The sequence below is a fragment of the Podarcis pityusensis genome (genome assembly GCF_964106645.2).
Source record: "Podarcis pityusensis genome assembly, chromosome: 8".
Classification (NCBI taxonomy): Eukaryota; Metazoa; Chordata; class Lepidosauria; order Squamata; family Lacertidae; genus Podarcis; species Podarcis pityusensis.
Genome location: NC_138033.1, coordinates 74724224 through 74747321, shown reverse-complemented (window position 1 = coordinate 74747321; position 23098 = coordinate 74724224). Strand labels below are relative to the sequence as shown.

The window sequence follows — 23098 nt, the reverse complement described above, 5'->3', positions numbered from 1 at the left end:
TCTAGGCAGTGACAAAGGCCCTTCAGCCTGTGCATTGCACCCTGTTTATGTACTATAAACTTGAACATAAGCAGATGCCCCACCTCCACAGTTGGAGGCAGTATGCCTCTGAATACCACATGTGGAGAGAGTACTGTTGCGCTCAAGTGCTGCTTACAGGATTCCCAGAGGCACATGGCTGGCCACTGTGAAAAGAGGATGCTGGACTAGATAGGCCTTTGGCCTGATCCAGCAACTTGGCTGTTCTTATGTTTAGATAAGGCTAAGCAGATAAGAGGATGAATAAACTCTCATGTGCTACTTTGCTCTGCAATACGCTACAGCCAAAGTTTATATATATATATGGGGGGGGGGCATAAAACTCAAGTTAATCAGACTATTTTGAGTGGGCAAACACCCTGGTGCCCTTAACAATTTAGCAACCTCTGCAGAAGGAGGTTGCGGTCAAAGCAGAGACCTCGAACTCTGACCACATTTCTGGTCCTCCCAAGTCTCTCCAAGTTGCCTGACCATCTGGGATTGCAATACCAGACCTCAGAGTCGCCTTCCTGTCCTTCGTGCACCATTGTTCTCTACCTCATGGGATAACAAAAAGGGAACAGTCTTGATTTTTAATCAAAATAGTTTGTGCACTTGCTTACACATACACCCGTTGTGGTGCCTCTTGCATGCCTAGATGGGGTATGTGTGTGTGTGTGTGTGTGTGTGTGTGCAGAGTGTGGTGTGTCAGTGCATATGGGAACTAGCTTCTGGTACAAAGGTACAAAGGTAACACTTATATTCAGTTCTCCTAGTAGTGTAGCAATAAAACTGCTAGCAAATTTGCAAAGCTAAGCAGGGTCTGGTGTGGCTTTAAATTGGAAAGGGGGCTAAGTGTTGAGATTCCTACACTGCAGGGGGTTGGAGTAAATGACTGTTGGGTCTATGATTCACCCACTTGTGCCTTTGTCTCAGTGCACCACTGGAACATGGCCCTGGGAGGTTGTGAACCTCAGGCTGAAAAATGGTTCTTTGTCCCTCTAATATATAAAGGGACTTGGGATTTGTTGAAAATTCAAGTGGCAATATCCCTTAGCCAAACATAACCCATAGTCTTGCTTGGCTGAGCTGATTTGGTGAGTTTCTCTGACAAGGAAAAAAGCTTTTTTCTTAGATCCAGGTGTCAAATGCGGCCCTCCAGTCCTATCTGGCCCTTGGGATTCTTGACAGGCCACACCTCCGCCCCAGGCCACGCCTCTCATTGTCCTTCCTTCGCCCCCTCCTCATGCATTTCTGCCTGGCTGGATTATGTCCTTCAGCTCTGATCATGATCCTGCCTTGCCTTGATGGGAGCATGGAGAAGCAAGGGTGTGGGTGAGTGTAGAAACTAGCCCCCTATACAAAGGTAAAATTTATATTTGTTGCTCTGCCCACCACTGGCATGCATCCCCTGCATAGCTGTCAACTTTTCCCTTTTCTTGCGAGGAATCCTATTCGGAATAAGGGAATTTCCCTTAAAAAAAGGGAAACATTGACAGCTATGATCCCCTGGAAAGTTGCCCAGAAGGGAATGTGTCTCTCGGGCAGAGAAAGGTCCTCTATCCCAGTGCAAAAAGGAACACGCTCAGCTTGTGAACTGATTTCATCATACTGATTTTATTGTAATATTCTAAACTTGTTGAGTAAGGAAGTTATCAAAATATCACATGTTGATCTCCTGGCTCATGCACAGCGCCTCTCTAGCTTTGCAGAGGTAAAGTGCAAGGGGCACACACACAAACGCTCTCACACTACAGCATTATGATTTTAAAGGGTTGGTTGTGCAGCTGTGGGGAGGGCAAAGTGCGATTTTTCAATGAAAGCTGACTGTAAACAAAAAACTCTTGACCCTGTTCTGTTCCTGTTAATTATTCATTTAAAAAATAATAATTGTAAAGAAGAAAGTCACCAAAAATTGAAACGGGTATTTGTACACACACACACACTCACACACACACATACACACGAGATATACAAGAACATTCAGTAACTGAATAAAGACAAATCCTCATCTGTTACACCCATTATGTGAAACATAACAACACTGATAGCCTTTGTAGGTTTTCTTGTGCGTTGTTCTTTCTCTAGTATGTGATCGTTCTCCCCATTCTTACAAAATATAACATACAATAAATGCATTATCGCCTTGTGATTGCTTTGTTGAACGGCAATAATTGCAGGTTGCTAACACATTGTCACAGTTTTTCCTTTTCCTGTTGTTCTTCTCCTCTTGTTTTTACAAGGAACATTCTTGCTTCAGCTAAATTAAATTACTAATATTCTATGTTCTTTCTTCATGCAAATCCCAGTATCATTTAATAACATCACCTCAGGGTGGCGGTGGTATATGCTACAACATCTTTTGAGATCTCTTTTAATAGCCCCTATAGTTTATTTCTTGAATCACATGACAGTGCTGGGGGGAAACGCACAAAAATTCTGTTCAATTGATGTGTGAGTCATGGAAGTTTAAGAGGACCAAAGCTTTGTTGATTTTTCTTTTCTTTTCTGTTGGTGGCTCTGAACCAACAGAGCTAAAAGATTCAAAGGCATGCAGTCTTTCTGTGAAAAGCATTTCCCAATATGCATTCATGTAGAGGAAAACTGGAGAGGAGACGGAAAACCGCCTCTTGGTTCCTGCTCTTCCTCCTCTGTTTGTCACATATTCCCTTATCTGTTTCCTTTGGGAGTCAGCCATAGTTACCTGTGCATTGATAGCTTACCATAGCTATCTGCAATTCAGAGTCTGCAGCTAGGTTGGAACTGGGTGTGCAAACTCTGGTTTGAGCTAACCATGGTTAGGATTAAAACTGGTGGAAATGTAATTCTGACCACCAGGCTCAGTGTGATACATTCAGTTCACAGTCATCATTGTTACCTGCAAAACGGAGTCTGCAACCACAGTTGGGAAAGGAGGGGCAGGGGTCAAACGAACAAGAGGAGGAGAATGCCACTCTGTCAAATGTAGGAGCTGATGAACCTGCAAGGCACTTCAAATTCTAGGTGGCATTTAGAGTGGACAAGGGCTATGTGACCAGTTTGCACACAGGAAGAGTAGTCAATCACATATTCTTAGAATCAAAGAAATGCAAAGTAATAAAGCAAGCATTCAACTCTTGTTGCCAAGATGCCAGATTTCAATCAGATGTGGGTGTGTCCATTCCACCCTTTAGTCACAGTTGTTCTGCAGATTTTACCTCTGTGGGAGGCCAGAGGCTGCACAATGGTGCTTAGCAGCTCAAGGGGACAGCAGAACAGACCTGAATAACTCCTGGTCCACCCAGGTGGTGATCCACCTTGTGTTGTATATACTGGCTCATGGTGGGCTCAAAAAACCTCCCAGTCTCGCTGCCTGCCTGGGACAGCAAAGAACAGAAGGGTTCTGTCCGACCTCAGTGCCCAAAGTTCTGCAGGCCTGTCCTAAAGAAGAGAAGTGCTGGTGCATTACAATCAGGCCTGTTGTTCGTGTGTTTAAATAGAAGACTGCAATGCTTGGGATTCAGGTTCACATAGTTGGGTTGGTTGCCAACCTCTCGACCAGCAGCCAGATCCTGTACCCTCAATATCAGCTCAACTCACGGGCACTCTCAGGCAATTGTGCCTTGAAAAAAGGTTTCATTGGTTTCCACCAATGAAGATGCTGAGAAAGGCTGAGAAGCTCTGTGTGTGTGTGTGTGTGTGTGTGTGTGTGTGTGTGTGTGATTTTGACACATCAGCTGGCAACTCTACATAAGGCCCCAGTCCCTAGCATGCAAGGGGATGGCTTTGGGGACTGTGACAGTGCTAAGCTGATAAAACACACTAATAAAACTCTAAGCTGATAAAACTCTCAAAGGTTGCCCCAGCCCTCCCTCTCTCTCCTCCCTTTCCCATCTAAAGATGGACTGTTCAAATTCAATGGGGGTTGGTGCCCATTGGGACTGGTGGGGCATAAGGTAGGGAGCCCAGCGGTGAGTAGACGCAGAGCCAATGACAGGCAGAGCTAACTCACTCCAATGTTGCCTTCATCCTCCTTACTGTTGTGTTCTACAAGGGGCATCACTGAGACTAAAGAGGAGGAATGCGACAGCCAGGAACTCTCTAGGAAGGAGGGATCTGGAGGAATCAAGACTGAAGCTGGCAGGCTAGCACCCCACCTGCCCATATGGACCAGCCCCGCCACCACACCTTCAGTTATTTTTGGCCTCCCTCGTGTATCTCTGAAACGGAGCGAGGATGACTCCTGAATTCTGATCTTCGCTCTCTGCAGTGTACAGGTCGTGCTGCTTGATGTAAGCTCGAACTGCGTCTGGCACCAGGTATCGGATGCTCTGGCCCCTCCGCAAGGCTCTCCGGATCTTGGTGGCAGAGATGTCGTTGGCAATCCACTCCTGCACTACGTGGATGCTCTCCTTGTGCTTCCACAGCACCTCGGATTCGTAGATGAATTTCTGGGCGTCATTTCCCACCCTGCTAATGCACACCATGCCGTGGTTGGCCACGATTTCCACAATGTCTTCTGCTTTCCAGAGGTTGGGGACTGCAAAGGACTCCAAGATGTCTGTCCCACAGAGCAACTTCAGCTGAGGGGGGACACCTAGCAAAATGGGAGGGACAGGAATTATTATTGGGTTAGGAGCTCTGCAGCATTTCCCCCGGTCTAGGACTTAAAGCCAGAGAGCTGTGTGTCCCTGGTGTGAAAATGCTACACATTCAAAGCGGTGTCATGCCATTTTAAAGAGTCATGGGAAGAACCATGGGAGTTGTAGTTTGTTTGTTAAGGGTGCTGAGAGTTGTTAGTAAGACCCCTATTCCCCTCACAGAACTACAATTCCCAGAGTTCCCTGGGAACAGGGATTGATAGTTAAATCCTTTTGGGAACTGTGGCTCTGGGAGAAGGTCTTCTAACAACTCTCAGAACCTTCAACAAACTTCACTTCCCACAATTCTTTGGCGGACTGAACCTTTCAAAACTGCACTGATTTTAACTACTGATTTCAACACCACACTGGGTTTTTCCCCCTTAGAATTTCCAAGCAACGCTGGATACGAGATGGCTGGCTCACTACAATTTTGATATTAAATGAACCTTTTGTTAGGGGTTGATTCCGGCTGACGGGGACTTGCCTGCCCGATTCCCGTTTTCTCTTCCGCCCCGTTTTGTTCAAAGGAGCTACTTCATCAAAGCTGTTAGCGAGACACGAACGTTTCAGCTTCTGCTGGTGATACCTGTAACACAAAAGGATGACTTTAAAAAGCGAAAGAGGGTGTGGTGATATGTTTTTCTCTTTTGCTATGATTAAATGGGCACAGGACATTGGACATAACATTATGTTTGCTGACTGGGAACAGTTGTGGACCACAGGTATGAAATTTACGGCATGTAATGCCTTAAGAGAGAATATTATGAAAATGATATACAGGTGGTACATAACCCCAGTCAAGCTTGCAAAAATTTATCACTTGCCCGATAACAAATGTTGGAAATGTAAAGAAACTGAAGGTACATTTTTTCACCTTTGGTGGACGTGCCCAAAGATTAAGGTTTTCTGGGAAATGATATATAATGAATTAAAAAAGGTATTTAAGTATACCTTCCCTAAGAAACCAGAGGCCTTTCTCCTGGGCATAGTCGGCCAAATGGTGTTAAAAAAGGATAGAACTTTCTTTATGTATGCAACAAGAGCAGCAAGAATACTCATCGCAAAATATTGGAAGACACAAGAACTTCCCACGCTGGAGGAATGGCAGATGAAACTTATGGACTATATGGAACTGGCGGAAATGACTGGTAGAATCCGTGACCAGGGAGAAGAGTCGGTGGAGGAAGATTGGAAGAAATTCAAAGACTATCTTCAGAAACATTGTAAAATTAAAGAATGTTAGAGTGATGTTGGACTGAAAATAAGCAGTTTCCAGCTGTACAGGTTAAAGTTAATGATAGACTAAGATTAAGATTAGGATTAAAGATGTTTAAAGAAATGGAAATCTGACAATTAAGAGGGAAAATTTTAATGTTATATTATATTAAGATTAAAGATTAGGTTTAAAGAAATTGAAGATATATATTATAATATTATATTAAAGTTAAAGATTGGGATTAAAAAAGTTGAAAAGAAATTGCTGGACAAACAATTTGGATTGGAATACAAAAGAGGGAGGTATGAGGAAGTCCAGAAAATAAGTAAACTAAAAAAACGGAAATGGAAAAGAGATATTGTTTTTAATTGTTATGTTTTTTGTTTTTTATTGTTGAATTGTGTTCTTTTTTGTGTGTTCTTGTTATCTTTTTTTTTTTGAGATATGTATTGTGTATGTTTTTCTTTTCTTTCTTTGTTGTTCAAAACTTAAATAAAAATTATTTAAAAAAATATATATATATGTTTTTCTCTTTTGGATCCCTTGGGAAAAAACCTCCCCATTCTTATCTATTGCAAATACAGCATCGCATGAACACACAGCACAGCCTTCACCAGTCTGGCTGTCCTCCAGATGTTTTAGACTCCAGCTCCCATCAGCTCCCGCATATCATGACCTCGCTGCTTGGGGCTGATGGGAGTTGTAGTCCAAACCATCTAGAGAGCAGCAGGCTGCCGAAGGCTAACGTAGTGCATCATAGACAGCTCTCTACCCCAGATTTAGAACACACAAGAGGAGAATAGACTGTTGCAGGGGGACTTACAATCTAGAATCAGAGAGAGGGGAAGCAGCAAAGTAAGGGGAGAGGAATGGAGGCAGGGCTTCCATTTCTGTTGCTGCTGGAGATTGATCCAGCTACCTGGGATTGCAGGAAAATGAACCTCAAACCTTCTGCATGCACAGTATGGGTTCTACCACTGAGCTACGGCCAACTCTTCAGACATAGGAAGCTGTACTATTTATTATTATTAACAAGAAGAAGAAGAAAAAAAACAACAACAGTATCATCATCATTATTGAACATTTGTTTTTATTTCTATTTTAAAAAATGTTTTAATTAAAATATTTCCATAAGCAACAAGAGTACGTCCAGTGTCTCTGTTTTCATATTGTGGAAACCTTCATACAGGTCAATTACAGTCAGTTTGAGACATTTCTGAGATATTTCCAGTCAGTTTGAGGCAATGTGGGATTGAAGGGGGGGCAGAGAAGTGGGGGGAGGAGAGAGGAGAAAATAGAGAGGGAGGAAAAAAGTAAAAAGGGAGGGGGAGGAGAGGATTATTAAGCATTTATATCCCACCCTTCCTCCCTAAGGAGACGGTAAAACGGTAAAAATAAACCTGATAGCACATCACAAAGCTAAACAGGGTCTGGTATGGTTTCAAAACCATGAAAACATCTAAAAACATTGTCTAAAAGTAATTCAAATACAGATGCAGGCTGTGACACATCCCCACTTAAAAAGCTTGTTGGAAGGTTGGCTGTATACTGAATCAGATCCTTGCTCCATCTAGCTCAGTGCTGTCTACACTGACTGACTCTGCGGGGATTCAAGCAGGAGACATTCCCAGCTCTACCTGGAGATGCCTGGGATTGAACCTGGGACCCTCTGAATGCAAAGCGGGTGCCCTACCGCTGAGCTACACTGGCACACACCCAGCCCTGGCAATACCTGAGGACTTTGATGGTCTCTTGCCACTCCTTTTGGTTGCTCTCCCAGTCATCCACTTCCACCCAGTCAGAGCTCTCTATCGCGAGCCTCGCCATAATCACTCGGTGTCTTGCGCTGATGAGGCCTTTCTTCTTGTATGCATCGCCCACAGGTGAAATGATCCCTTTCACCACTTTGTATCTCCCTGAATGCAACAAAAGGCAAGAGCCAGGGGGTTGGGTTGTTGGGACGATGGACTAGGGCTGTGCAATAAATTGCCATATCGTTGAATACCAGTACAGTGGACGCTCGGGTTGCGAACATGATCCGTGCGGGATGCACGTCCGCAACCCGCGTCTGCACATGCTGCGATTTGGTGCTTCTGCGCATGTGCGACCACCGAAACCTGGAAGTAACCTGTTCTGGTACTTCCGGGTTTCGGTGGTCCGCAACCCGAAAAAATGCAACCTGAAGCGGCTGTAACCCGAGGTATGACTGTATTGAAATAACATCGTGACAAGTGTTTCAAGAAGGCAGTATACTGGTGAACGAAAGGTGGAGACTTAACAGCTTCCCAAGGGGTAGCTCAGCTGAACAATATTTTATAGATTATTCGCCACCAGCTTTCTTTGCCCTCTCCCTCCTAACCAATAAAAAATAAAAAATAAACGATGACACAAACCAGCAAACTATTTCAGTTATTTCTGTATATATTTCTGAGCCCGGCCTTGGCTCGGGAGGGCGGGGTATAAATAAAAATTATTATTATCATTATTTGACTGATAAAGTAGGATTCCGAGCTGGTCCTCAAAGGAGCAGCAGGGGTTACCTGTTTCGTGCAGGTGGTCTCTTGCCAGTTCGAAGAGTCGGAGGTGCATGTTGGTGATGGGGTTAAAGGACCCGCAGGCCAGGAGCACCACCTCAGTCCTGTCGTCCGAATTCTCCATCTGACTTGGCTGGAGCCACAGATGCAGTGGGAAGCCTGAGACAACGTCACCACACGCTGCAAGCGAGGAGAGGGAGGAGTTCAAGTTCAGTTTCAAAGGAAGCAATTATATATGTATATATCTGAAATACAAGAGGCTAAGCAGAAGTTACCGTCATGCAGACGCACAAAAGGCAGCACCAACAATCTGTCTCAGTACCAGGCAGCTTCCTGTGCTATTGTGGGTTGAGCAAAAGACTGTACAGTGGTACCTTGGTATTCAAACTTAATCCATTCCGGAAGTCCATTCCAAAACCAAAGCGTTCCAAAACCAAGGTGCACTTTCCCATAGAAAGTAATGCAAAATGGATTAATCCATTCCAGACTTTTAAAAACAGGCATAGGCAAACTCCAGCCCTCCAGATGTTTGGGACTACAACTCCCATCATCCCTGACCACTGGTCCTGTTAGCTAGGGGTGATAGGAATTGCAGTCCCAAACATCTGGAGGGCCGGAGTTTGCCCATGCCTGTTTAAAAACAACCCCTAAAACAGCAATTTAACATGAATTTTACTATCTAACGAGACCATTGTGTCATGTGACAAAGACACATGAGAGCAGAAGCAGCAAAGCAGGCTGGGAAGTGCTGGGACTGCACAATCATTTGGGCCTACTAAAGTTATTCAGGCCTAACTGCTAACTGTTGAGTCACTCTGACATGTGACTCATTCTCCTTATAAGTAGCAGCCATTTTCTCTCTGTGTTCTCTGTAAGATTTCAGTCAGAGTCAGTAACACTCAAAACGGAAGCGTGGCACTCAAATCAATGTAACACTCAAAACAGAGCATGTTCGGCTTCCAGAAAAAGTTTGCAAACTGGAACACTTACTTCTGGGTCTGCAGTGTTTGGGTTCCAAGTTGTTTTGAGTACCAAGGCGTTTGAGAACCAAGGTACCACTGTAGCTCATCAGTTGGGAAATCTGCTTTTGTGTGAAGGAGATCCCAGGCTATTTATTTATTTATTTTATTTACATGCCACCTTTTATCCGAAGATCACAGGGCAGTTTACAACATACAGTGGTACCTCTAGATATGAACGGGATCCATTCCGGAGCCCTGTTCTCATCTAGAGATAAACGTATCTAGCGACGGCATGTCTGCGCGCGCACGCGTGCGTCCCTTTTCGCCGCCTCTGCGCATGCCGTCATTTTGAGTGCATGCGCATGCACAAGCAGTGAAACCTGGAAGAAACGCGCTCCGTTACTTCCGGGTTGCCGTGCAGCGCAACTCGAACATGCTCAACTCGAAGCGTTTTCAACCCGAGGTATGACTATATAAGCACTAAATTAATAATAATAATAATACAATAAAAAAAACCTTTCCTCATGAAATAACCAGACAGTTGTCAACTGGAGAATAAACAGGATGTTCATTCTCCCTTTCAAAAGGGGCAAGACAATTAGTTGCAACCAAGAGATGCATCTGAGGTTGTGACACAGATGAGTGATGTGAAATTGTTGCAACTTCAATGTAGGAGAAAAATTCATCTCTCTTCTTTCATCCCTTCTAACATTGTTTCCTTTACTTCTCACTTTCAACCCCTCTTACTTTTCTGCTCTTCTCATGTCACCACTTGCAAAAATCTAGCACGGATCGAACCTTGCACAGAGAACTATAGCTCTACTGTAATGCGTTGCCACAGTTAAATGTGCAGACATTACGCAGACTCTTACCAATTTGTAGCTGGCAGCTTTCCAATGTTGCCTTGTAGCTTTTTGCCCCTTCTCTAGCAAAATCAGAATTAAGCAAAATATGAACAATTTCAGACATACGCAGCACATATGAGAAAATACACTTGTTTTATTCAAAACCAGTTGCAGAGCCCAACTTTCTCCATCGCTACCCAGGCAGTAAATAAATCACTGAGAATTCCAGCAGGGCCTTAAAGAAAACACACTGTTTTGGATTGGGTCCTATCCCACAGGCCTCAAGCCCTGGACTCCCACTTTCAAAACTGCCCTTTAATCCGCAAACCTAAAGTTCCACTATTTGTTGACTGAATTTTTTTTTATTTCATAAAATTCACATGCTGCTTCACTGCAAAACAAGCAAACCCACCAACGTCAAAGCAGCGCACTTCGGTTCCTACAGTGAGAGGGGGAAAATAATAATTTAAGCGTTCCACCAAAACCCTCAGCAATTGTCAAGTGAGAAAAATTTTGGAACCCCTGCACTGGAACTTTCCCCATTAGGCCCCAGCATGATAGAAGCTGGAGTCCTTGCATTAGAAGATGCCAAGAGAGTTTTGTGGTGGAGGAAAGGCAGTGGGTGGTCTCGTTCAGAGATGGGGATCCTGCCGGTCCCTCCCGAGTGTTTGCTGGACTCTCAACTCCCACCAGCCCCATCCAGCAAGGGCAATAGGCAGGGATGATGGGAGTTGTAGTCTTCGGAGCTCCGCCCCGGGCTAGAAACGTGGGGGAATGAATGAAAGCGATCCTGTAACCTGATCGAGCGATGAGCTGAAAGCTCCCGGGCAGCAGGCGGTGCTGCCTGCCGCCGCCTGCACCGGGTCGCCTGCCTTTAGGGGAACGAGCAGCGGCCGCGCGGGACGGCGATCCGCGGGGGGCTTACGCGGGCCGCGCAGAGGGCGATCCAGGGGCCGGAGGAAGACGGCGGCGGCGAGAAAGCCCGGCCACTGCGGCTGCAGAGAGGCTGCAAGCGGCGACTTGGCCAGGCGGTGCCGAACCTCATCGAGGCATCTGGTGCTGCTGGTAAGGTTAAAACGGGAAGGAAATGGTGAAGGGGCCGAGTTCCCTAACGGAACTGTGCCGGGGGTCTCCCCCGGGTGGAAGCTGTCAGTTTCCCCCCTTCTCTCCCTCCTCCTTGTAGATTTCTGTAGATGAGGAGGAAGACTCAGACCTGCTCATATGAACTCCTCACATACTCAGGAACACTGCCTCTCTTGGATGTTGTGGATTTCTAAATATCCAATGTATGCAATTATCACCCCACCTCTACTCTAATATTAAATATACATACTATTCCTTCCCTCAGATGTCTCTAACCATAACCACACACATAATATGCATTGTGAGGTAGAGGCGCTCTGTACACGCTCAAGAACTCATTTCTCAGAAGCCTTGTTTTAATTACTTATATGCTATTAAGGGATGCGGGTGGCGCTGTAGGCTAAACCACAGAGCCTAGGACTTGCTGATCAGAAGGTTGGCAGTTTGAATCCCCATGACGGGGCGAGTTCCCATTGCAAGGTCCCTGCTCCTGCCAACCTAGCAGTTCGAAAGCACGTCAAAAGTGCAAGCAGATAAATAGGCAGGAAGGTAAACGGTGTTTCTGTGCGCTGCTCTGGTTCGCCAGAAGCGGCTTAGTCCTGCTGGCCACATGACCCAGAAGCTGGACGCCGGCTCCCTCGGCCAATAAAGTGAGATGAGCGCAGCAGCCCCAGAGTCGGTCACGACTGGACCTAATGGTCAGGGGTCCCTTTACCTTTACCTTTTATATGCTATTATGTGCTCCCTGAGGAGGCAGTGGCCAGCTAGATGCCTCTGGGGAGACCCAAAGCATGACCCCAGCACAACAGCACAGGAACCAGCATCCTGCTTCCTACATGGAGGGAGAGCATAGCCATTGTGGGTGGTAATATCCAGTTGTAGAGCATAACCATCCCGGCTAGTAGCCACTTATGCCCTCTCCTCCATGAATATGTTTCGATCCTCTTTTAAACCTGGTGCCCTCTGAATGTTTTGGACTACAACTCCCATCAGCTCCAGCCAACCACACCGGCAGGAGCTGTAGCGTGAGGCACCTGGAGACTGACTCCCAAAATCTGTAAGGCCCCAAGTTGGGCAAAGAACTGGTATTTGGGTAGGCTTCTAGTCTTGCGTTAAATTTCCAGAAGAATCAACCCACTGATCCTAAGGGGGGACTCTGCTCTTCCTCCGCAGATTCTCGGGTGATCCGCTATGATCCATTTCTGCCTAGCTCACACAGCCTACCACTTCAGCCGACGGCTCCCAAAGCGTCACCGACTCAGACTGTAAGAACCCTTTTCTCGGGCGTACCAGCATCTTGGGCTCTGCTGGCTGGGGCTGTTGGGAGGTGTATCGTAGAACCATGGAGTTGGAAGGGATCCCCAACGGTCATCTAGTCCAACCCCCTGCAATGCAACGTGCATCTGGATAAGCACCAGGTTGGGGAGAGGAGGCTGGTCCAATGTTACCCAACTGCAGCGCCAAGCTACTCCTTGATGACTTCGGTGGTTGGGTTGCAAGAAAAAGAACCTGCCACTTAACACGCTGCATGCAAGTGACCGCCAGAACTGCGAGTGATTTCCCCCAAGGGTTGGCAGGTGACTAGTGTGCACTGGGACCAGTGGGGTGGAAGGCAGGGAGTTGAACAATAAGTGGGGCCAGAACCAATGACAAGCAGAGCCAGAGAATTCTAGTTTCCTCCCCATCCTCCTGAGGAGAAGCTGAGGTTGGTGGGACAGCACCCCATTCACCCTATTGGATCAGCCTCCACAGGTAACAGCGTGTTGTGAGTGTTGGGCTAGGAGCTGGGCAAGGCCAGGGTTCAAATCCGTGTTCAGCCACGAAGGTCACTGGTTGTGACTCTGGGTGTGTGTCTTTACCTAACCTACCCCACAGGGCTGTTGTGGGAATAAAAATGGGGAGGATGTAAACCAAGGACGCCACGCCTAAAGCTCTTTGAAGGAAAGGTGGGATACAGATGCCGTAACATAAAAATAAACAAACGCCATTGTTTTTTCTCTTTCACCCCTTAGGCAGTTTGCTATATTTGCCCTTGGAATTGCTGCTTTCATTTTCCAGCTCTACATCTTGCTAAGGTACAAAGCAAGGGACATTGCTATTGATTTTTTTTTAAAAAAAATCCACCTGTCTTGCTTGCAACGACTCTCGACACCTTTGCGTACCTTCCAGAACGTGGGGGGAGCTGGCTGGAATATCCCGAGGTGGTGACGATGAGAAGAGAGAGCTCGCAGCCTGGCCCATGAAGATTTTGGAATTGGTTTTGGGTGTCTTTATTGGTTTAAATCTCTGTTGGCAAGGAGGCTATCGGGTCTTTCGCCCCTTGACGGGCTGAGGGTTCAAACTCCAAACCTGAAGGGCTGAAAATTCAACGGGAAGTTTCTGTGGGACTGCTTTGGGGTTACGTTAACAGCTTCAGGGACTGTGGTCACCAGGCCCTGTGTAAGGTGCCATTATGATAGGAAGGTGCATCAAAAGCAGAAGGAGCCCACCTTTCCAGGTGTTGCTGGACTACAACTCCCATCATCCCAAACCATAGGTCATGCTGGCTGGGGATGATGAGAGTTGGAGTCCAACAACTTCTGGAGGGTGACTCAGGCTCCTCATTTTTGATGTAAAACAGCGGTAGAGAAACATTTTCAGCTCGAGGGCCGCATCTCCTTCTGGGAAATCTTCCTGGGGCCACATGCTGGTGGTGGGCAGAGCAACAGGTGCAAATTTTACCTTTGCACCACAGGCTAGTTTCTGCACACACACACACACACACACACACGCCGTGCAGGCAAGCAAGAGGCATGAACAGAGCGGAAGGACACATTCCAACCAGGCAAAAACACTCAAGGAAGGCCAGTGAGGGATGTAGGCTGGAGAGAGGGTGTGTTGTGTGGAGAGGAGATGCCTGAGGCTCAGAGAGAGATGGAGGGCCACATTTGGCAGAAAGGATGTGGATTGCCTTCTGTTTAGATCTCTCAACAAGCGCTGTGCAAAAGTCCTTGAAGAATTGGAGAATCCCTGCCTAACATCTTGAGACATCGGTTGCAGGAAACGACACTGGTCTAGCTCGAGTGCGGGAACCTGTGGCCTTCCAGATGGACTGCAACTTCCAGATGTGGACTGCAACTCCCACCAGCTCCAGCAAGCACAGCCAATGGACAAGGATGATGGGAGCTGTAGTTCAGCCACATCTGGGGGACAAAATGCTTTCCCAGTGGCATAAGGAGGGCTACCCGAGGAGTTAGTCCTGAAGGATTGAGAAACAGGCCTGAGGAGATGCATTTGGCCTCTAGCCTGAGTTGCAGTTGCAGAAGGTCCAAGGTTCAACCTCACCCCACTCTCAGCATTGCCAGTTACAACGTGGTGGGGAAGGCCTGTCTCTGCTTCAGCCCCTGCAGAGTGGCTGTCAGTCAGAGCAGGCAACACTGGTCCAGATGACCAGATACGAGGCCGCTTCCTGTGCTCCTAACCTGCACTCCTGGCTTTGTGCTGTACAAAAAAGCAGGGCTATTTGTATCCTGCAACTGTGACTACAGATATTGATAGCTGGCACAGAATTTAGCATCTAGAGAACCCACAGCTTCTGATTAAAGAAGATACAAGAATCAAGTTTCTAGCTCTTAAGGTGGCCGAGGCAGGTGTAAAAGTGCAAGGATGAAGCCAAAAGGGAGACCAGAACTTGCGAAGGGAAGAGCTTTGTTGCCCTGAACTAGCATGAATTAATGCAAATAATGGACAAATATATGGAAATGTGCATAAATTATACAGGTGGAGGAATTAAGCTTTTCTTGGCAAAGCACTGGAATTACCCTGGTGCAAACTTTCGGGTGTGTATACATCCCAGGCTATATATGAAGAAGCACATATTGACCCAAACCATTTGGTTCAAGATCCACAGTGGTTCCTCAACCCATTTTTTCCAGACCTAGATCATCTCATTACTGTGGTCTGCCCCTTCTCTACAATCTGGTTGGAAGCATCATCTTTATGTTCTTCACCATTGGTAGGTAAACCATGGTTTGTCTAGCTCTCTTGCCATTGCCTGGTGGGCTCAATTATGTGCCCAGAAGGATTTTGTTCATCCAGAATTGGCGTGGTTTTTTTTAATATGTCAAGGCTAGCAAGGGTGCAATTTAAGGGGTTGTATACTGAAGGCAGTCGAGGGTCTCTCGGTGCACAGAACGGGGGCCAAATGGAGGGTTTGCACAGGCAGAGGGCAACACCCGGGAGTTGTCACTCATTTGCACACTCCATTTGGGGGCCTTTCCTTGAAGTTGCCCACCATCATCAAGGTAATACTGAGGTCAAATATTAGGAATCCAGGTGTGCATCGCTGCAGAATGCTGGATTAAGCTGTGAAACTCATTGCCACAAGAAACGTGGAATGGCAGCCAGCATTTTCTTATTTTTAAAGCTTCTAGGTAAATCTGTGGCTGTTAACCAAGGCAGCTGGAACTTGGAGGTTTTGTATTTCTGTGATGTGTATGCATAGTTGAAATATCCTACAATTTCTTGAAACATCAGACATAAGCCAGCTGCTGAACTCTGCAGTCCCAGGTTCAATCCCCAGCATTTCTAGGTTGGGCTGGGGGTGTCCCCTGTCTAAAACCCTGGAGAGCTACTGCCAGTCATTGTAGGCAATACTGAGCTACATGGACTAGTGGCCTGACTCCGCAGCTTTCTGTGTTTAAATCAGCCTTTTATTCAGAACCATGAGGACTAGGGTTTTATTTTGTGTTTAGGGGAATGACCATAGCTGTGTGGCAGATCATCTGCTTTGCATGCAGACAGTCCCAGATTTGATCCTTGACATCTCCAGGAGGGATGGGAGATAACCCAGCCTGAAACCCTGGAGAGTGGCTGTCAGTCAGTGTAGACAATACTGACCTAGATGGGCTAGTGGCCTGCCTCCAGCTAAGGCAGCTTCCTAATATGCTACATGACCTGTCAACAGCCCTGCATCCTGCCTGTCTCCGTGCAAGTGCATTTTTAGCACTCTTAATGCTCCCCCTCCCATCTTTTCAGGGCTGGCTTTGCTTCTGGTCATGCTGGAACCAGTTCCATGGGAGCTGAAGACTACTTTCTTCATCTTTGGGGGCGCCTCTTTTGCAAAAGGAGTTTGCACCATCGTATTTACTGCCTTAGCCACACAATGCGTGAGTAATTGCTGATTCTGTTATATTTAGGCATGCCTAAAAACAAAAGCTTACCCCCACCCCTCAAGCTAGCGGAATAAGGGGAGGCTTTTGGGTGGCCCTAACCAGAGGTCCTACACAAGTTGTTTTAAAATGGAATTCCGGGGTGGAGGAATTCCAAGCTTTGTTCCCTCATATAAGCAGCTCTTGAGTTGCTCACAGAGTTTTTGGAGCTCAAGAGCTGCTTATATCATCACTCAGTGGTAGGGCACTTGCTTGCATGCAGAAGGCTCAGGGATCAATCCCCAACATCTCCAGGCAGGGCTGGGAATGTTCCCTGTCCGAAAACCCCAGAAAGCTGCTGCCAGTCAGAGTGGACATGTTGAGCTGGATGGACTCAGAATAAGGAAGCTTCCTACGTCATAAGGGAAGGGCTGTAACTTAATACAGTGGTGCCTCGCAAGACGAAATTAATTCGTTCCGCGAGTTTTTTCGTCTTGCGGTTTTTTTCGTCTTGCGAAGAACGGTGTCGGGAAAGTTTTGGAAAAGCTTCAAAAATCACCAAAGTCTTTAAAAACCTCAAAAAAGGCTACCACACCGTGTTCTATGAGTTGCTCCTCGAAGTCAAGTCGCAACTGTATTAACGGTGTTAAGAAAAAGGAAACAAACTTGCAAGACGTTTCCGTCTTGCGAAGCAAGCCCATAGGGAAAATCGTCTTGCGAAGCAGCTCAAAAAACAAAAAACCCTTTCGTCTAGCGAGTTTTTTGTCTTGCGAGGCATTCGTCTTGCGAGGTACCACTGTAACTCTTTAGTACAGTCAAACCACAGTTCCCAAACGCCTCTGTTATTGTACGTTTCGGCTCCCGAATGCCAAAAACTGCTCTGGTTTTCGAATGATTTTCGGAAGCCAAATGGCTTCCGGGGAGTTTTCTCTCTCTTTTTTCTCCATTGACTTTGCCGTCTTCCAGAGTGGATTACATTTGACCACCAAGGTTTGACTGTATTTCCATATATTTATTACTTGATCTGCAATCTGACTTGGGAGTAGGCTGTCTTGAAGACAGTGGGACACGCTCCCAATGCATGGGGTTGTTATTCTGACCCTTATGGGATCTCACTAGATTGCAAGTCTGAAGACGGGACCTTATCATTTAAAAAAATTGTTTAAGCTCCTTTTCTAACAAATGGACTGTTGTGTCTTCCATAGGCCAAAACCACCCCTGAGCTTTATTACTTATCAGTGGCTCTCTCGGTGAGCAGTCTAGTATCAACCGGTAGGTATCATGCTTCCTCTTTGCGCTAAAACAGCCTTTCTCTTCAACTCAGTGCCCTCCAGATATTTTGGGTGACAACTCTCATCAGCATGGCCAATAGTCAGGGATGGTGGAAGCTGGAGTCCTATAATATCTGGAGGGCCACATGCTAAGGTCAAATTAGGCTGTGACATTAAATGCGTATTTTTCATTTTACATGGCAGGTTTTTGGTTTAAACATGAATAGCATCCACTTTGTGGGTCAAAACTATTCAGACTGCAGCAGGCACGAAGCAGAGATTTAAGAGATCTGCAATGGTGGTCTGTTTGTTACTGGGCCACATTCAAGGTGTTACTACAGTGGTACCTCGGCTTAAGTACTTAATTTGTTCTGGAGGTCCGTACTTAACCTGAAACTGTTCTTAACCTGAAGCACCACTTTAGCTATTGGGGCCTCCTGCTGCTGCCGCACCGCTGGAGCACAATTTCTGTTCTCATCCTGAAGCAAAGTTCTTAACCTGAAGCACTATTTCTGGGTTAGCGGAGTCTGTAACCTGAAGCGTATGTAACCCGAGGTACCACTGTATTGGCATATAAAGCCTTTAACAGCTTGGGGCCAGTTTACTTGCAGAAGCATCTTACCCCATATGCACTGACCTGACTGCTTCAGTCTGCGGTACTGTCACTGCTGCAGGTACCACATAATACTTGTTTCATAGTTGTAAAAAAATCATATTTTTTTTAGTGTGGGGGCACCTATACTTTGGAACTCCTTGCCTATTGACACCAGGCGGCACCTTCACTGTACTCTTTTCAGTGCCTGCTCAAAACATGCTTATTTAAACAAGTCTATCCAAAAGCTTAGACGCTGATGTCTTCCGTTTTGGGTGTTTTAGCAAATATTTAGGTAAAAGAGAAAAAGGAAGTTGCATTTACCCTTATGCATGCACACAAAAGATTGACTTTTCACATGCGCGCACACACACGGTTGTTTTTTCACTATCATGAGGACTAGTAGCTTTAACAAATGAAAAGAAAGCTGAAATGTTTTGGGTCTTTCCTGATATTTTGCACTTGCACAGCAAATTCAAAAGTGTGCTATCTTTTCTTCTAATGGCATCCTCCCCCACCCCCCTTTATAGCATTTTTCTCTGTCCTGGGACTATTTTGGCTTGCGAACATGGTTTTTCCTGGCTTGATACTGAACAAAGAGACTAAGACAGGGATCTGTTATGAGCCAGTCTCTGAGTGTGGCTGCCTGTGGCACATCTGACCTGTAATCTGCCAGGGGCTGGATTCGTCTGCCCCTACCACGATGAGCGCCCTGCTAAACTGCCTTCAGTTATTTCCCTCTTTTCGAAACGGACTGATCTCTGCAGCAGACACAGTGGGAAGACCTTCAGATCTGGGGATATTCATAGCCAAAGATATTAACTATTCATTAAGCAGCCTTTTGAGGTGCAGTAGGTGGGGGAGTTGTGGCTTTCGGGATTCTTTTTAAAAGATAGCTCTGGGAGGCTGTTGGCTTTCAAAATATTTTTGTAGAAAATTCTACTATTTAAAAAAAAAGAATAATATTTTTTAAAAATCCACAGATACTTTTTTGTAGGAAGGAAGCAAAACAGTAAGCCCTCAAAGCCTTTTCCTCCTTTTGTATGTGTACTCCTGACTTAATGTAGAAGCTCCTCGCAGCAGATTAACTGGGAGAGGGTTGCTATGGGAACGGGCATGGAACAAGAGACAGAAGAAGGCGATGCTCCAGAGCTCCAGTTTCAAAGTGAGGGGAGTAGCCTGTTCTCAAGTCAGCCGCTTTTATCTTTAAGGGGACATTTTTAGGAGGGTGCTTTCTTCTCCAGCAGAAAGATTTCAGGTAGCTTTTTCCCCCCGCCAGGCTGAAGGGACAGGCAGCTGTGTAGAGGCGATCTGAAAATTCCAGTTTGTTAAAATAGTCAGATTGTATATTCCTGGGAAGGGAGGCTCTAACTCTCCAGATAATGGCCTGGCTTTAGGGTGTGTGCTTGTGTGTGTGGAGTTTAGCTTGCTGCACAAATGGATTATTAAATTATATGCCAAAATGGCTTCTAAGCGGATCTCTTCATAATGTGAGCAGACTCCACAGTACAAAGCTGGCACCACCTTATTATTAATTATTATTATTATTATTATTATTATTATTATTTATTATTACCCCACCCATCAGGGGCTGGGTTTCTCCACCTACTGCAGCAGTGGTCAAACTTTTCCAAGGAAAGAGCCACATTCTCCCCTGGGGAAGCTTTGGGAGCCATGTGCCACTGAAGGACATGGTCTGGGGCAAAATATGTGTACAGGCACTGGCAAAAAAGTGGATGGAGCAATGGATGGGATTGTTACCTTTATACAGTACAGCAGGGTTGAGTTGTTGTGAAGAGGAAACCAGAGTTACATATAAATTAAGAAGGTGGTATTGAAATTAGTAATATATAATAAGTTTGGATTGGAGGTAGATCTTACTCTGCTTTTTAAAAAGCAGCCAATCTAGTGATCAGCAATGAATGGGGAGCTAACTCCTGTAGAACTCTGTCTCCCCGGTATTATCAAACCTCACATTTGTTTCACAATGAATTTGAAAGTATTTAGGAACCCTTAAAAAAAATTTCAAAACTATTTTGTCTTCAGGAATGGATGAATTTAAGCAAAGTTACAATTCTGATCTAGTAGTATTAAACAATTCAGAGTTAGATCATGTCAGAGTTCCTGGCCAAGACTTTTGATTATTCCAGAGAACATGCAGTGCAATCTATTTACTGTGAAATGGCTTTGAAATATTTTATGTGATTAATAAATGGAATTAAATAAATCCTGAGCATGCTTATACAGAAATCACCCTCATTAAGCACAAGGGGCCTTAAAAAGGTGGAAATTAAGATTTCACTTAAACTATTCATCTCAGCCCAGTGACTCTTAGACAAAATAGAAGCAAAACATCTGGCTGTTTCTGACTTTGGGTTCCTTTATAATCACACACCTTGATCCTGTATGTTAGGGGTGGCTAGCCTGTATGATTTTCTAGAGGTTGCTGAACTACAACTTCCATCAGTAGGGGCAGGATTGGCCATGTAGCTGACACATACTCCCATGCACCATACCTCAACAGCAACCCAAACATACAGATTTTCTCTGTGCATTGTATCCAATGCAAGTCCACAGCCAGTGTGGTGCAGTGGTTAGAATGTCAGATGAGGACCTGGGTTCAAATTCCCACTCAGCCATGAAGCCTTTGGTCAGTCACAGTCTCTCAGCCTAACCTACCTCAAAGGAGTGTTGCGAGGAAAAAAATGGTTAAGGGGGAGAGAACTGTGTATGCCACCACTGAGTTCCTTGGAGGAAAGGTGGGATATGAATACAGGAAAGTTTGGCAAACCGTGTGGTGTAGTGGTTAGAGTGATGGAGACCAGGGAGACCAGGGTTCAAATCCCCACTCAGCCATTAAGTTCCCTGGATGACTTTGGGCCAGTCACTGCCTCTCAGCGCTAACCCACCTCACAATGTTGTTGTGGGGCTTAAATTAAGGGGAGGAAGTATGTACACCACTTTGAATTCCTTGGAGAAAGGATGGGATATAACTACTATAATACTAATGGTAATACTAAAAAAAAAAGAGTCTTACTCAGAGTAGACTGTACACAGAGTAGAGCCATTTAAGTTAAAAATGTGAGTAATGTAGTTCCACTAATTTCAGTGGATCTACTCTGAGTGGGACTTACTTGGTTATCAATTTTTGCCAGGAAGAGCTTTCACCTGCTAAATGTCTACATGTCACACTGCTGTAAAAGGTATAAGAATGTGGCTGGCTTTAAAAAAACCAAAAAAGCACCTCTCCTACACTCAGCCTTTCAGAGAAGTTGATACCAATTATTCACCTGCAGAGAAAATGCAGCCTCATGGGGCCTCATGAAGAAGTGGGCTGCAGATCAACAGAATGACCCCACATATACACTATTTCCACTGTAATGGATTTTCTGCCAAATGTACCACAAGGCAGTTTCAAGCTGGCTGGCACTAAAGTACTTTTGTGCTCCCCTCTGCACCTTAGAGTGACTTCCTGCAGCCTGCTGAGTCACATACAGGAGTAGCAGATTGGATGCACTATTTTTATTTTAAACGTTCATACAAAATCTTAAAGCACATGCTTCCTCTATCTATGTCTTACAACATGAAGACATCTCTCACCTCCCATCCACAACACCCCCTCATTACCTAAATTTCACCATAGTCTTGATTGTAGGGAAGTGCTATAGCTCTGTGGTAGAGTGTCTGCTTTGCATGAAGAAGGACCTAGAGTCAATTCCCAGCTAGGGCTGGGAGATACTCCAGCCCCAAACCCTGGAGTGCTACTGCCAAGTGAGTGCGGACAATACCAAGCTAGATGGGCCAATAGCCTGACCCAATATAAGGCAGCTTGCTATGTTCCTACATTTGGAAGGGCTACCAGGTAACAGCATAGAATCATAGAACTACAGAGTTGGAAGGAACCTCGAGGGTCATCAACCCTCTTCAGTGCAGGAATTTCAGCTAGATTATACATGACAAATGGCCATTCAACCTCTGTTTAAAAGCTTCCAAGAAAGGAGAGTCCACCACTTCTCATGGCCAGGGTCAACCAGCTCTTGCCAACTTCTTCCAGATGGTTAGTTAGAATCCTCTTTCTTGTAACTTGAAGCCATTGGTTCAAGTCCTACTCTTTGGAGCAGGAGAAAACAAGCTTGCTCCATCCTCCATGTGACAGCCGTTCAGATATTTGAGGATGGCGATTATTTCTCCTCTCATTCCCCTCTTTACCATGCTAAACATCTTTTTAGCACCAGGTGAAATCCCTCTTCATATCTCCAGCCCTTTGCCCTTGTATTTATAACTTATGGTTTTATTCCATGAGCTGTCCTGGGTGCTATGGCTGAAGATCACACACATAATTTTAAGAAATGAATCCTCAGTTGCCCATTCTTAATTTTAGCCCTTTCTGAAAAAAGGTACCACACTTTTACAGCTGCATGCACGTGTATATCTCGACTGGATACACCCCCCGTGAATGCAGGTTAAAATTGGCATTCGCCATCACTCACAATCTCGCTAAATATGAACAATATCAACTTATATCACCACCGCACTACTTTTTGCCTCCGGGGTCATCCAAGGGTCCCCTGACTTCACTACAGCTCCGTCCCCTCACCGGTTCATCAGTCGCCATTAAAAACCCCTGCACTAATCCAAAACAACACCCATTCCTCATATCACGACCCCACAAGGTCCCCTAAATGGGCTCTTACCAGTTTGGAGGGCGCCTCTTCCCCGACAGATTCCTACCAACAACGCTTTAGGGACGGAACCGAACTGTGCGGGTTTGGCCGCCTGCGGGGGAATAGTATTGCACGAGTACCTACGGGGAAGCTTCTTATTGG

The 23098-nt window shown here is 45.6% G+C and overlaps 2 protein-coding genes across 5 annotated transcripts; one reads left to right on the top strand and one right to left on the bottom strand.

Annotated features, from left to right (window-relative positions):
* Positions 1-1616: 1616 nt before the first annotated feature.
* On the bottom strand, positions 1617-23067 carry NMNAT1 (nicotinamide nucleotide adenylyltransferase 1). Of its 4 annotated transcripts, XM_081016270.1 has the most exons (6): positions 22967-23026; positions 10225-10277; positions 8397-8570; positions 7589-7772; positions 5087-5226; positions 1617-4594 (listed from the first exon to the last, which is right to left on the bottom strand). In XM_081016270.1, exons 3-6 carry the CDS (start codon positions 8512-8514, stop codon positions 4188-4190), a joined length of 849 nt encoding a protein of 282 aa, XP_080872396.1. In that variant the 5' UTR covers positions 8515-8570; positions 10225-10277; positions 22967-23026; the 3' UTR covers positions 1617-4187. The 4 variants fall into 4 exon arrangements, with proteins under 4 accessions (XP_080872396.1, XP_080872395.1, XP_080872398.1 ...); XM_081016269.1 differs by lacking the exon at positions 10225-10277 and having other exon boundaries at positions 22967-23067; XM_081016272.1 differs by lacking the exons at positions 10225-10277; positions 22967-23026 and adding an exon at positions 10995-11080.
* LOC308482797 (uncharacterized protein) lies at positions 11150-21209 on the top strand. The gene is made up of 7 exons (XM_081016324.1): positions 11150-11262; positions 12454-12545; positions 13293-13355; positions 15195-15274; positions 16297-16427; positions 17615-17681; positions 18803-21209. The coding sequence occupies exons 2-7, from the start codon at positions 12472-12474 to the stop codon at positions 18931-18933; spliced, it is 546 nt and encodes a 181-aa protein (XP_080872450.1). The 5' UTR covers positions 11150-11262; positions 12454-12471; the 3' UTR covers positions 18934-21209.
* Positions 23068-23098: the final 31 nt, after the last annotated feature.

Coding starts and splice junctions, on each gene's coding strand:
- NMNAT1 (XM_081016269.1), bottom strand. CDS start 8,514: ATGGAGAATTCGGACGACAGGACTGAGGTGGTGCTCCTGGCCTGCGGG. Junction 7,773..8,396: donor AGACCACCTGCACGAAACAG/GTAACCCCTGCT, acceptor TGTTGCATTCAG/GGAGATACAAAGTGGTGAAA. Junction 4,595..5,086: donor GAATCAACCCCTAACAAAAG/GTTCATTTAATA, acceptor CCATTTTGCTAG/GTGTCCCCCCTCAGCTGAAG.
- LOC308482797 (XM_081016324.1), top strand. CDS start 12,472: ATGATCCATTTCTGCCTAGCTCACACAGCCTACCACTTCAGCCGACGG. Junction 13,356..15,194: donor CAGCTCTACATCTTGCTAAG/GTACAAAGCAAG, acceptor CATTTTTTCCAG/ACCTAGATCATCTCATTACT. Junction 16,428..17,614: donor CTGCCTTAGCCACACAATGC/GTGAGTAATTGC, acceptor TGTCTTCCATAG/GCCAAAACCACCCCTGAGCT.